Here is a 12,507-nt window from a genome sequence, read left to right on the forward strand (position 1 = left end):
GCAACAGTTAAAATTATCACCATTTCCACAAATTCGTTCTTCAGCTCAAGTAATAATGTTAAGTGATAATACATGATAATTACTTTAATATCAAGTCAAATAAATGTATTTGTCCTATACATTCATTAGAGTAAGAGCATCGTAGAAGTTATGACCATTTTCTCTTAGTATAAAGTATATGAAAAATGGAGAAATAAAAATTTCCATTTTACAAAAAAATGGTTCGACCTAGACTATCAAGACTACTTTTTCTTTCATCATTCATTAAGTACTAAATGTTTTCGTTAGTTTCTCTTGTATAAAAATTCATGTCTGGTAGTGTTAAAGCCAATTTCCAAATTAGGTGAGATTGATTTAAAACGCGTTTAAAATACGACAGGTTAAACAGTTTTATAGCCACTATGACAAAAGAAAAACCAAATATGAATATATCTATACGAGTAAAATAATATATACAAAGAAATTTCAAAAATAATATCGAATTAAACAAAAAATATATATATTTAACAGTTATGAGCAACTCGAGTCGTTGCGACGCCTAGGTACGAGACATGTGAAATACGGATGAAGAAGTGCCTCATGAGCAGTAATTCGCTTGTCGGGATCATACTCTAACATTTTACTGAGTAAATCAAATAATTCGATATGAGCTGTTCGATTAGAAGTCATGTATTCCTGTTAGTAAAACAATAATTGTTAAAAGCCACACCAAAAACAAGAAATAAAAAGAACGACATAAACTAAACTTACATTTAATGGTCTACAGTTATCCTTTACGTATTTTCCTTCTGAGCTATACTCATCCCAATCTAACATTCCTTTACGGAAATATTTAGTTTTCCTAATAAATAAAGTTTTTGAGGGTATGAGCATGCTTAACAATTTGTTACATATATATAAATTAATATATATACAGCTCTAGCTTATCTATAGATCACTATTTTAAGTATACAAAAATGTATATGATAATAATACAAAAGTATTCATGTTACATATTATACACATGTATATGTGCGCGCGCATGTGTGTGCGTTTTATATATATATATAAAAAAAATATATAAATCATCTTACTTCGATTTTTTTATCATATGACTCGGTATCTTGCCTAAAGTTCTTTCCATCATTGCTAAATGTTCCCGGTTATCATGAGTCTAAAAAATAAATATTACTCATTGCAGGGTCATAAAAACTGAACACTAAGAGATTATTGCATGAAACTTGAAATTTGTTAATGAATATGATCAAAATAGTGAAAAAAATCATTTATAAACTCGCTGCTTCCACGTTAAGGGCTGGGTGGGCCCAAAAATTAGGGTTTTTTGTTCCCAAGCTCCAATCACCTCAATTCTTTTCAAAACATTCTTTTTGATATAAGCATAAACATACAAAAGTTTGGAGTTGCACAATGCCTGTAAGTGTCAAAACTCAAACATCTAAAAATCCAGTGTACACCACTGGTGTGTGTGTGTATATATACACTGAGGCATATTTGTTTAAACGCATCAATTTTTCTCTTTATCTTAATTTTTTTCTATGTATTGTCAACTGATATGCAAGTTATTATCCAAATAATTATTGTGTTGTGGGCTAATAAAAACCGCAAAAAAATTTTTTCTGTGTCTTTATTAACATGAGAGTATGTTTGATATACAAAAGCACATTTTTTAATTGGAATATATCTATAGACGCAATCAGGTTAATAACGGTAATTATCGATTTTTAATCACTTTTCACAAATAAATTGATAAATTTTAGTATAATTTGATCTTTTGCTCTGCCAGTATCATTTTTATTGCATATTACGAAATAAGGAAAGTATTTGACAGATGCTGAAAGAATACAAATTAATTTATATCGTGGCTCAGAAATATCACCAGCACTTTCTATACGAGAAATAGCAAGAAAAATTGGAAGATCTGACCATATTGTACGAAACTGCATTGCAAAAGGTGACAATTACTGTGTAAAAAAAAGCAACAAATAGCAACAAAGTATTAACAAATCGGCAAATTAATCGAATTCGCTTCGAAGCAACCAAAAATAAATTGAACGCAACACAAATAAATGATAAATTATTATTGCCTGTCACCAATAAACATGATGCACATATTCTACGTACAACACCGAACGTAAAGTGGAAGAAACCACACCAAAAACCAATGTCAAAAAAACACCATAAAGTTGCTAGATTACAGTTAGCTAAAAACCATATGCATTGGACTCATGAGTGGCAAAACGTAATATTTTCAGATGAAAAAAAGTTCAATTTAGATGGTCCGGACTCTTACAGTTGTTATTGGCATGATCTAAGAGGAATAAATGACCCACAAACAAAACAAAATTATGGAGGAGGAAGATTAATGGTTTGGGGTGGAATTTCTTATTCAGGAAAATTGACTCTGTGCTGTGGTTTACCTAAAATGAACTCGATAAAGTATGCAGAAATGTTGGATGATGTTCTCATAACTTATATGGATAAAAACATGGACGATAATGCCATATTTCAGCAAGATAATGCTGCAATTCACACATCTAGGCATTCTATGAAATGATTTAAAGGCTACAACATCCCGGTTCTCGAATGGCCAGCTTGTAGCCCGGACTTAAATCCAATCAAGAACGAGTGGGGAATGCTATCAAGAAAAGTTTATGACGCTAAAGCAGCCGGACACCAATTTAAAACTGATACTGAGTTAAAGTGTAAAATCCTTGAAGCATGGTCCGAGTTGGATCAAACTACACTTCAACGACTAGTGGAGTCAATGAAAGGCAGAATTTTTGAGGTGATCCAGTGTAATGGAGGACATACGCATTACTAGTTTCCATCTTTTAATGTCAAAAATATGACTGCATCTATAGATATATTCCAATTAAAGTGTACTTTTGTATATCAAAAATGCTCTCATGTTAATAAAGACACATAAAAAAATTTTTGTGTGTGATTTTTATTAGCCCACAACCACAACAATTATTTTGATAATAACTTGCATGCATATCAGTTGACAATTCATAGAAAAAAATTAAGACAAAGAGAAAAAAAATTGATGCGTCTAAACGAATATGCCTCAGTGTATATATATATATATATATATATATATATATATATATATATATATATATATATATATATATATATATATGTATGTATGTATATACACACACACACACATGTATACACACACATTATTTTATTAATATTACTAAGAGGTCAGCTATTTATGAAACCACTATTTCTCTACAAACTATTTGTTTTTTTGTTTAATCATTTTTAGGTTTAAATTAATTTATTTAGGTCTGAATTATATAAGGTAAATATTTAACAAATTTGAATATATCTATGACTGTTATTGAGTCAACAATGTATACTGCATGTTATAACTTGGGACTTATGAAATGACAAATTTATTTTTTTGCTTAAAAAACATACATGAATTAATAGAATAAATAACATGAATTGTATAAGTTATAACATTTTCGAACATAATAATTATAAGATTTTATTTCTAGCTTCCTATAAATATAAACTCATACCTGAAACAATGTGTTACCAGTATATACTTCATAGATAATACAACCACAACTCCAAATATCACATGGTTGAGACCAGCCTAATTCTAAAAACAAAAGTAATTAGTTTATAACCGAGTATTCGAGTATTATAATATACCAAAAATATTAACAAGCTTGTGGCGTACTCAGGATAATCATTAAATTATAAAAATTAATTAAAAAAGATATTAATTAAATTTAATAAAATTAAATAAAGGTATTAAAATTAATTTAAAAAGACAGTTTTATTTTTGTATCAAAAAAGACAAAAAACAACAACATAAAAACAAAGAATAAAAAAAAAATCAACTAAATATATTACCTAATACAACTTCTGGAGCGCGGTAATGTCTTGTAGATACAACAGTACTATGATGTTCATGATCAAATGTGGCAGAGCCAAAATCTATTAGACGCATTTCTGAGCTATGCAGTATCCGAACTTCTTGTCTCTGAAAAAAGTAAGCGAGGACCTCATAACATATTAGTATAATATTTTTGCTATTTAAAAAAAAAAAAAAAAAAAAAAAAAAATTAATTCAGAAAGCATATTATTTCTAAAAAAAAAGCATATTTGTATAAATTTATTGAATCCTTAAGTATTATATTCTTAAAACTACTAAAGTAAATTGCCTATAACCTACTCTAAGATTGAAAGAATGAAGAAAAAAAAAAAAAATAATAATAGCTAAAGACTTAGCCCTCTAATAATATAAAATCAATTTAACATCACAACTAGGACATCTATGCCTCATAAATTAAAATCAGCAGTTACTATATACACTTTAAAAGCAAATAATCTATTATCTATACAAATTTAACTTTCTTTGTAATGTAGATTTTGATTAAATTTTTGATATTTAGCATAATTTCTTAAATTATGCAATCATTATGCAATATTTTTAATTATAGTAAATAAAAATGTTAAACTTATTCATCAAATATATACATTTGATAAACAAAAAAAAAAAAAAAAAAAAAAAAAAATTAACTCACAGATTTTTCATTCCAATGTGTATCATATGATGAATCAACAAACAACATATTTTCTGGTTTTAAATCAGTATGAGTAAGTTTAATACTGTGCAGGACTGTTTTAAAAAATCAACATGTAACAATAACAATTACACATTTGAATAAAATGTAGATTTAAAGTAATAGAAAAATTTAGAAATCATTATTGAATTTATAATATGCTTACACTTGACTGACGATAACAACTGATAGGCAATATGTTGGGTATGAAGCATTGGATAAGGCTGATATAAATTTTCTTTCTATGTAAAGAAAATAATTGGTCAAATTATTGCAAAAAAAGTCAAAAGTTTTACAAATAATATTACATAACAAAATATCAAATATTGCTTTTAAATGTTTTATATATAAAAAAAGAAAGAAAAAAGAAAAAGATTGTTGAACCAATAAATCATTAAAACTCTAAATATATTTATCAAAATAATTTTTACCATCAAATTCAATTGCTTTTAATCAATATTACAAATACAATTATAAGCCATTTAATAATAATAAAAAAATAATGATAAATTTTTTTTTTAAATAGAGACAAAGAGAAAACCTTTTAGCTGTTTGATTTACTCTAAACATGACTAAAAAGTCATAATTAACTCATGTCATAATTAATTGGTGTAATAAATAACACAGGTCAACAAAAAAAATTTTTTCTGGTTACGAGCAAACAATTGGTTTTTTGTATAGCACTTCTTATTATGATTTCAAGTATGCAACTTATTTTTTACCATCACGTCAAGTTGTAAAGATATTTAGATTTAAATCTTTAGTATTTGGGGTAAAGTCTAATATTGTTGAAAAAAGTTATTCAAAAGTATGTCAACCTGGGTCTCAAAAGAAGCGTATTTTCATAGAGATTTTAGAAAACATAAATATTTTTCTTGAAAATTTATTGACAAAAAAATTATGTGAAAAAATGTTAAAGACTCTTAAAAAAATTTCAACAGAATTTTATTCAGCAATAATACACAAAATACTAATTTTTATTACAAATGAACAACATTTTTGAAATCTCTATGAAAATACGCTTTTTTTGAGACCCAGGTTGACATACTTTTGAATAACTTTTTTTGTTGTTGACAATATTAGGGACTTTACCCTCAATACTTGAGATTTGAACCTAAATGTCTTTACGACTTAGCGTGATGGTAAAAAAAGAGTTGCATATTTGAAATCAAAATGAGAAATGCTATACAAAAAACAAATTGTTTGCTCGGAACCAGAAATTTTTTTTTGTTGACCTGTGTAATTAGTCATAATTAACTGTTGTAAAAAATACTTTTACCACAATTACAAAATAATTTATCTTTTTGATATATAAAAAAACAATTTACAGTTAAATAAGTTTTTTTATACTTGAAATTTTCTAAATCGAGTTAAAAAAAAGAGAGAATAAAATGCTGTTTTAATTTGAAATTTAAATTTCAAAATTAAACTTTTCATTTTTAATTTAAAGTTTTTTTAGCTAAAAAACTTTTTGTGAAAAATTTCAAGCTTAATTAAATTTTTCAACTAATACGATTAAAAATTTCAAGTTAATTTCTTAAGAATAAACTTGTTTCTCTGCGCAGCAGCCTTGTTCGTCGAGGTTCATGTTTCGCAGTTATAGAGTTGAGAGGGTTGTAACCACAAAAAGTAGCCTCCACAACAGCCCTCTTGGCCTTGTTGAATAATTAAAAAAAAGAGAAAAATTTCTTTGTAACCTTTTTACTCGAATAACTTTCTGTATTTACAAACTAATAATTCATTATGTAAAAACGCTTAAGTCTCTATATAATAGATGAAAACATGTGAAAATAATGATAAAACTATTTAAATAAGAAACAGAAAAGCATTTAAAAAAAAAGGAAATTCTCTTAACAAACGGAACTTAAGATTTCTCTTTCTGATTAATTCAATTTTTATAATTCAATATTCCTAAAAGTTTTTTTGACATAGATTTTATTTATGAACATAAATTATGTTTGCAAATATCTGTTTGGTAAATTGGTAATCTATTTATAATTTATTATAAATAGATTACCAATTATTATAAATACTTATTAAAAACAATAAATTGTGATGTTAATTTTTTTTAAATTATCAAGCTTTGTAGAAGTTTCTTTTGAGAAAAAAAAAAAAGAAACCAGGTGAGTTTGATGAAGAGAGCGTTTGAATCAACTTCTGCACGAAGATGCGCGTCAAACAATCATAGAATTGGCAGAGCGTATAGGATCCAATAAATCAACAGTAGCAGAACATCTCCACTCAATGGGAAAGATTCAAAAACTCGGAGCTTAGGTGCTGCACGTATTGAGCAAAAACAATAAAAATCAACGATCCACCATTGCTGCCAGTTTGCTTGCTCGTCATCTCTTAACTCATGGACATAAGCAAAGATTTCTTTGTCGCATTGTCACTGGTGACAAAAAATGGTGTCTCTAGATCAACACGAAGCAGCGCAAAGAATGGTTAAGCCCGAAACAACAAGCGACCCCGCAAGCAAAGCTCTTCATCCACGGAAGACAATGTTGTGTGTATGGTGGGACTGGGAAGGCATTATCTACTGGGAATTGCTTGATCGCAACCAAACAGTCATTGCAGAACTTTATGTTTTACAGATGCAACGATTAAACAACGATATCTAGCAAAAACTACCTGATAGGCAATATAGCGTTCTTCTGCAACACAACAATGCCCACCCCCACATTGCCATTATGACCAAGGAGGCGATTCAAACGCTTGGTTGGGAAGTGCTGCCACATCCTCCATACTCTCCAGACTTAGCACCATCAGATTTTCACCTTTTCCGATCTCTTTCAAACACTTTCCGAGGCGTTTTGTTCAATAATGACATTGAATTACGGGCATGGTTATAAGAATTTTTCGAATCGAAGCCAGGCAATTTCTACCAAAGAGGAATCGAAAAACTTGTTGAACGTTGGGAGCAAGTCGTAACAAACAACGTAACAAACAACAGAGAATACATTACTGATTAAATTGTTGTTATTTTATGTTAAAAAATAAAGTTTTATCAAATTTAGAAAAACGGCAAGAACTTATCAGACAACCCAATATTTATTATAACCAGCATGGAAAACAAGATATCCAATTTTTATTTTTTTAAATTTACACCCGCAAATGACTAAGTTTATTTAAATTTTCATCTGAGTAATAGTTCTTTGTGATTGAAACTTATTACACACAAATAATTTATTGCCTAAAAATTTATATTCTTATTAAAATATTTAAAAATTTATATTCTTATTAAAAAAACTTATATTCTTATTAAAATAATAATATTAAATGAAATCAACAAATTTTTAAAAAATATATCAATGCAAATTTTATAAATTTAAACTTGCAAATAACTAACCTTCAAATTACCTGCTAATGTTAACTTGTTTAAAATAATGCTCGCACACAGTTTTTCATTTAATTAAAAAAAAAAGAAGTTTGATATTATCCAAATAATTTAGTGTTAATTTTCTTTTGTAATATCAAAAGAAAATTTATACATTATTAACAAAATTTGAACCGAATACTCAATACTAAAAAAAAAAAAAAAAAAAAATTGTTTTATGAATGCTATCAAAAAATGAAAGCATTTTTGTCTCTTTATTAGCCTCCATTAAGATGGGTTGATGTTTGATAATCCTATTACAGTTCAATAACGAAGAAAAAAAATTAAAAAAAAAAATAAACACGATTTGATTGATAATTATTGATTAATAATATAATTTTAAATTTATTCAAAAATAATTTATTGATTGCAATGGCTTCTCACAGGCGGAAAAATGATGGAAAAAAAGAAACAACAACAAAAAAAATTTAAACAATATTTATGAGCAATTTTAATGAGCAGAGATAAAATAACTTTTTATCTCAGCTCATTTTAAAAGATGTTAAATGATATCTGTAACTTTATTAACACTTGTGCACAAATTTTTTACTTTTTTTAAAACAAAATCTCATTACAAGGAATGCTTATGCATCCTTTTTATCAGCTTTGTGTTTTTTATGAGAGCATGGACTATTATTTGTACAGAGTAAATAATTCTTGAACAACTAAGGGTCGTACTTTAAAGGACTTTTTAAAACAAATTTGATTAGACTATAGATAGTACTATAGGACTTTTCGAATTTATTTAAAAAAAAATTGTTAAAAACAAAGTTTACTATTAATGACTCGATATTATTAAATATAATCTTATAAATAATTTTACTTGAATTGTTTAATATTACAGTAGAGTGCTCAGACTTGAGACAGATATTAGGTTTTAAAATAGCAAACAATCAAACCCACACCCTTAACTAAAGCCCTTCAAACTTTTTTTTCTCATAAATAAAAAATTGTTAATACATACCAAAAAGTCAAAAACACTCTTTCCAAGTTTAGGAAATGCAAGGCAAACATGTCCATGATAATCAAATGCACCAAGCAATTTAATACACAGGCTAAAAAAAGAAAAGAGAAAAAAATAAATAATAAATGCACACAAAAACAACTAAAACAATCCACGAAAAGCTAAGTGCAACTTACTGTTTTCCTTCAGGATCTTTTTTTGATAATTTTTCTAAAACCTTTAATTCTAATTTAGCAGCTTCTCTGTATTTTTCAATGTTCTTTATAACTTTTAAAGCAATTACTTTGTCATGTTTCCTTAAAAATAATCAAAATGTTTAATTAAAATATTAATGTTAATGTCAATAAGAAATATTTTTATTTGTAAAAATTACATTATTTTTAGAAAATAAAAAAATATAAAATTCCTACCTGTCATAACATTCTAAACATTTTCCAAATGTTCCTTCACCAAGCAATGACCAAATTTCATCTAAATACAAAAGTAACAAATAAACATATAGTTTATTATTTGCTCTTATATTAATAGACTAAAACAAAATGTTTAAATGTAGCAAACTTCTAATATGATCTAAACTTAGAAAAAAATTTTTTTTTTTCTTTGCACATGCTTTCATAAACTGTAATTTTAATTTAGGCACTTAATTATAGATTTTTAAACAAGACGACTTATTGATACCGCATGTCTTGAATAATTAAATTCTTAGTACATCTATTTTGCAGCCAGTCTCCTGATCTGTATATAAGATGTCCATCTTTATCATCTTTCACTTGATGATTAGTACAAACAGTAGATTCGCTTGATGAACGACTGGAATGTCCATTTTCAAGATTTCTTCGTCTTCCTCTATTCTCATTTTCGTGCAAATCTTTGTGCTTCTATGTTGGAATAATTGCAAGAAGAAACACGGATGACAAATTAATGTTGATGCAGACACATGCAGGTGTGAATTATGTGTTTGAAGTATAGATCAAATTCAGATCAGAAGGATAACAAGCATTGATGTTCATTGATCAGCATCAAAACATACATAGTGAGAAAAAAGGGACGAACGAAAAATAAGTGATGCACATTTTAAATAATCGTAAATTGTCAAACAAATATGCCAGATATATAAAACAATTCAATATATGCCAAAAAGTTTTGATCACATTAGGGAAAACATTTTAAAAAATTTTTGTTTTTATTAAAAATATAAAACTAAATACTTGTACTAACAAAAAAAAAAATTTAGAATTAAAAAGCATTAAATATTTTAATACAAATTGCAAAAAAGAATTGAATTATAATTTATACAGTTAACTGGCATACTTATTTATATGAAAAACACCCTTTATATCTCACTAGTTGTTTAAAAATTTGAATAAAAGATATAATAGGACCAAGTTTTTAACTTACCTGTACATTATAAAAAGAGAAATCGATAATTAACTAATGCATCACTTACCTTGTTGTAATACTGCTTTAGCCTTATTTCTCTATCGTGAGAGCGTTTTAAAGCTCGAGTACCGGACGAGCCTCGATAACGCCTATGCCTTCTTTGACTTCTAGATGAAGAGCGACGACGACTGCTACTTTGTGATCTACTTCTACTTCTTTTTTTATCATCTGAGCATCTTCTATGCTTTTTCTTACTATACGCATATTCATCTTCATCATTACGTAAAATATCGATTCGATTAGACATCTTCATACCTAAACAAAATATGTCCTTTAGCAGAAACAAATACAGAATGCTACTTCAGTGCACTACTAATTGTAATCAGCGTCAAGCGGGAAGTGTAACATAAGCAGTAACAGGGAGTCAAAAAAATATAACGCGGAATTGTTGAGCATTCTGCGGGAAATATTTTATAAACGCGGTAAAATTTTTCACGCAATTATTACACGAAAACAGTCATTTCCTTAGTAACGCTACTACTGATGTAAACGTGACTCCTATCCACTTAAACAATATAAATGGCTCTTCCTTTTTTGCCTGGAAATAGTTTTGCTGATCCAAATGTAAGCACTTTTTAAATTAATTTCTTATATTTAAAATGGTTTTTATTTTATACATCAACAACATGTCTTACAAGCTATATGATAATGGTATATCTCACACACCATTTATTATCGAGTCACGTCACACAATGTGAAATCATGTGAAATATGTATTCATACACAGCATGAAAATTTTAAAATGTTTATAAACCCTGACTCATAAGGTTAGGCTCAGGGTTTGGTTTAGTGTTTGGTTAGGGTATGGCTTTCAATAAAATAAACTTTATTTTTGGGTTCAGCCTGAACCCAAAAATACACAGTCCAACCCTGAACTTCAGGGTTGGACTGTGTAGTTTTAAATAAATTTTGTGCGTTAAACGTGACTCTTTTTTTACGGTCTTACTAAAGGAGGGTGCCTGAAATACACATTCGTCGAAATAACTATAAAAACTTATTTTACCACATTACAAGACTCTAGATATTATCTAAACATATTTACCACGCTACAAGACTACCTTCAAGTCAGGCCCATTTTTAGGTCATTTTTAGGTCCAAGTAAGCCAAAAAAGTTACTATTAATGGCAAATATAGAGCAGAAGCCTTGATTGAAAGTGGAAGTACAAATAAAAATTTCATTGATAATAAATTAGTAAATTTATTCAACTTAAAAGTAATTTATGAAAAAAATGTGATTGGAATGGTATCGCCTTCTTTGTCAGCAAAATCAGATGGATTTTGTTATGTTTCAATAACTTTTCAAAATAAAATCTAGAATAAAGTCAAACTCATGTGCTACATAACTTATATATAGACATCATTCTTGGTACAGATTTTCAACATCATTCTTGTTACTGATTTTCAAGAGTTGCATGAAAGTATTACCATTAAATAGGGTGGAAAATGACCACCGATAGCTATTACAGCAATGAAAACTTAGCCACCAGAATTGTTTGCTAATCTCACCAAAGATTGCTGATTTATTGCCACTAGATCTTGACATTGTTCTCTAAGAGAGAATTTATTAAATCTGAAACCTATTGTTTGGTTGAAGCAGGAATAATAGAGCCAAGTAATGGTGTGCTCAAGGTTTAATAGTAGATAAAAAGACTAAATGTCGTATGGTAGTCGAATATTCTGAAACTATTAGTAAGAATATACAGATAACATTACTCTATGTGGTAATAGTCATAAATAGCATGATGAAAACTTGACTAAATTCAGAATAGCTGCCAAAGATGATAATACATTTATGAGGAGAAGATTTTATAGAGAGTGATTTATGCCTATTTTCAACTAAGACATTAGATTTTTTGGGTTACTGTATATCATATGGTTCTTTAAAAACTGATCTGCAGCAGCTTTTTTCACTTATTAAGTTACCTTCAGCTGATAATGCTAATTCTTGGCAATGGATTATTGGAATGTTCTAATACTATGCAAAATGGATCAGAAAATTTTCAGATAAAGTTGAACCTTTGAATTGTGTTACCTAATTCCCACTCAATCAACAATAAATATTAGGATTTGAAAACTTGAAAAGTTTTCAAATCCTAATATTTATTGTTGATTGTTGAATAAATATTAGGATTTGAAAACTT

General features: G+C 27.8%; 2 protein-coding genes across 2 annotated transcripts in view; one reads left to right on the forward strand and one right to left on the reverse strand.

Annotated features, from left to right (window-relative positions):
* Positions 1-421: 421 nt before the first annotated feature.
* Positions 422-10,719, reverse strand: LOC100213931 (dual specificity protein kinase CLK2). Its single transcript, XM_065796054.1, has 12 exons — positions 10,374-10,719; positions 9,636-9,804; positions 9,337-9,397; positions 9,103-9,222; positions 8,927-9,017; positions 4,753-4,828; positions 4,548-4,642; positions 3,874-4,003; positions 3,534-3,616; positions 1,074-1,153; positions 751-841; positions 422-675 (listed from the first exon to the last, which is right to left on the reverse strand). The coding sequence occupies exons 1-12, from the start codon at positions 10,617-10,619 to the stop codon at positions 511-513; spliced, it is 1,407 nt and encodes a 468-aa protein (XP_065652126.1). The 5' UTR covers positions 10,620-10,719; the 3' UTR covers positions 422-510.
* Positions 10,720-10,816: 97 nt separating this feature from the next.
* Positions 10,817-12,507, forward strand: part of LOC100206827 (EF-hand domain-containing protein 1) — a 28,438-nt gene continuing 26,747 nt past the window's right edge. Inside the window, exon 1 of the mRNA XM_065796053.1 lies at positions 10,817-10,930. Coding sequence (XP_065652125.1) covers positions 10,886-10,930 — 45 coding nt within the window. The 5' untranslated portion in view covers positions 10,817-10,885. The remainder of the gene's footprint in view (positions 10,931-12,507) is intronic.

Source organism: Hydra vulgaris, chromosome 04, assembly GCF_038396675.1.
Source record: "Hydra vulgaris chromosome 04, alternate assembly HydraT2T_AEP".
Classification (NCBI taxonomy): Eukaryota; Metazoa; Cnidaria; class Hydrozoa; order Anthoathecata; family Hydridae; genus Hydra; species Hydra vulgaris.

Coding starts and splice junctions, on each gene's coding strand:
- LOC100213931 (XM_065796054.1), bottom strand. CDS start 10,619: ATGAAGATGTCTAATCGAATCGATATTTTACGTAATGATGAAGATGAA. Junction 842..1,073: donor CATATGATAAAAAAATCGAA/GTAAGATGATTT, acceptor TTTATTTATTAG/GAAAACTAAATATTTCCGTA. Junction 676..750: donor ATAACTGTAGACCATTAAAT/GTAAGTTTAGTT, acceptor TTTTACTAACAG/GAATACATGACTTCTAATCG.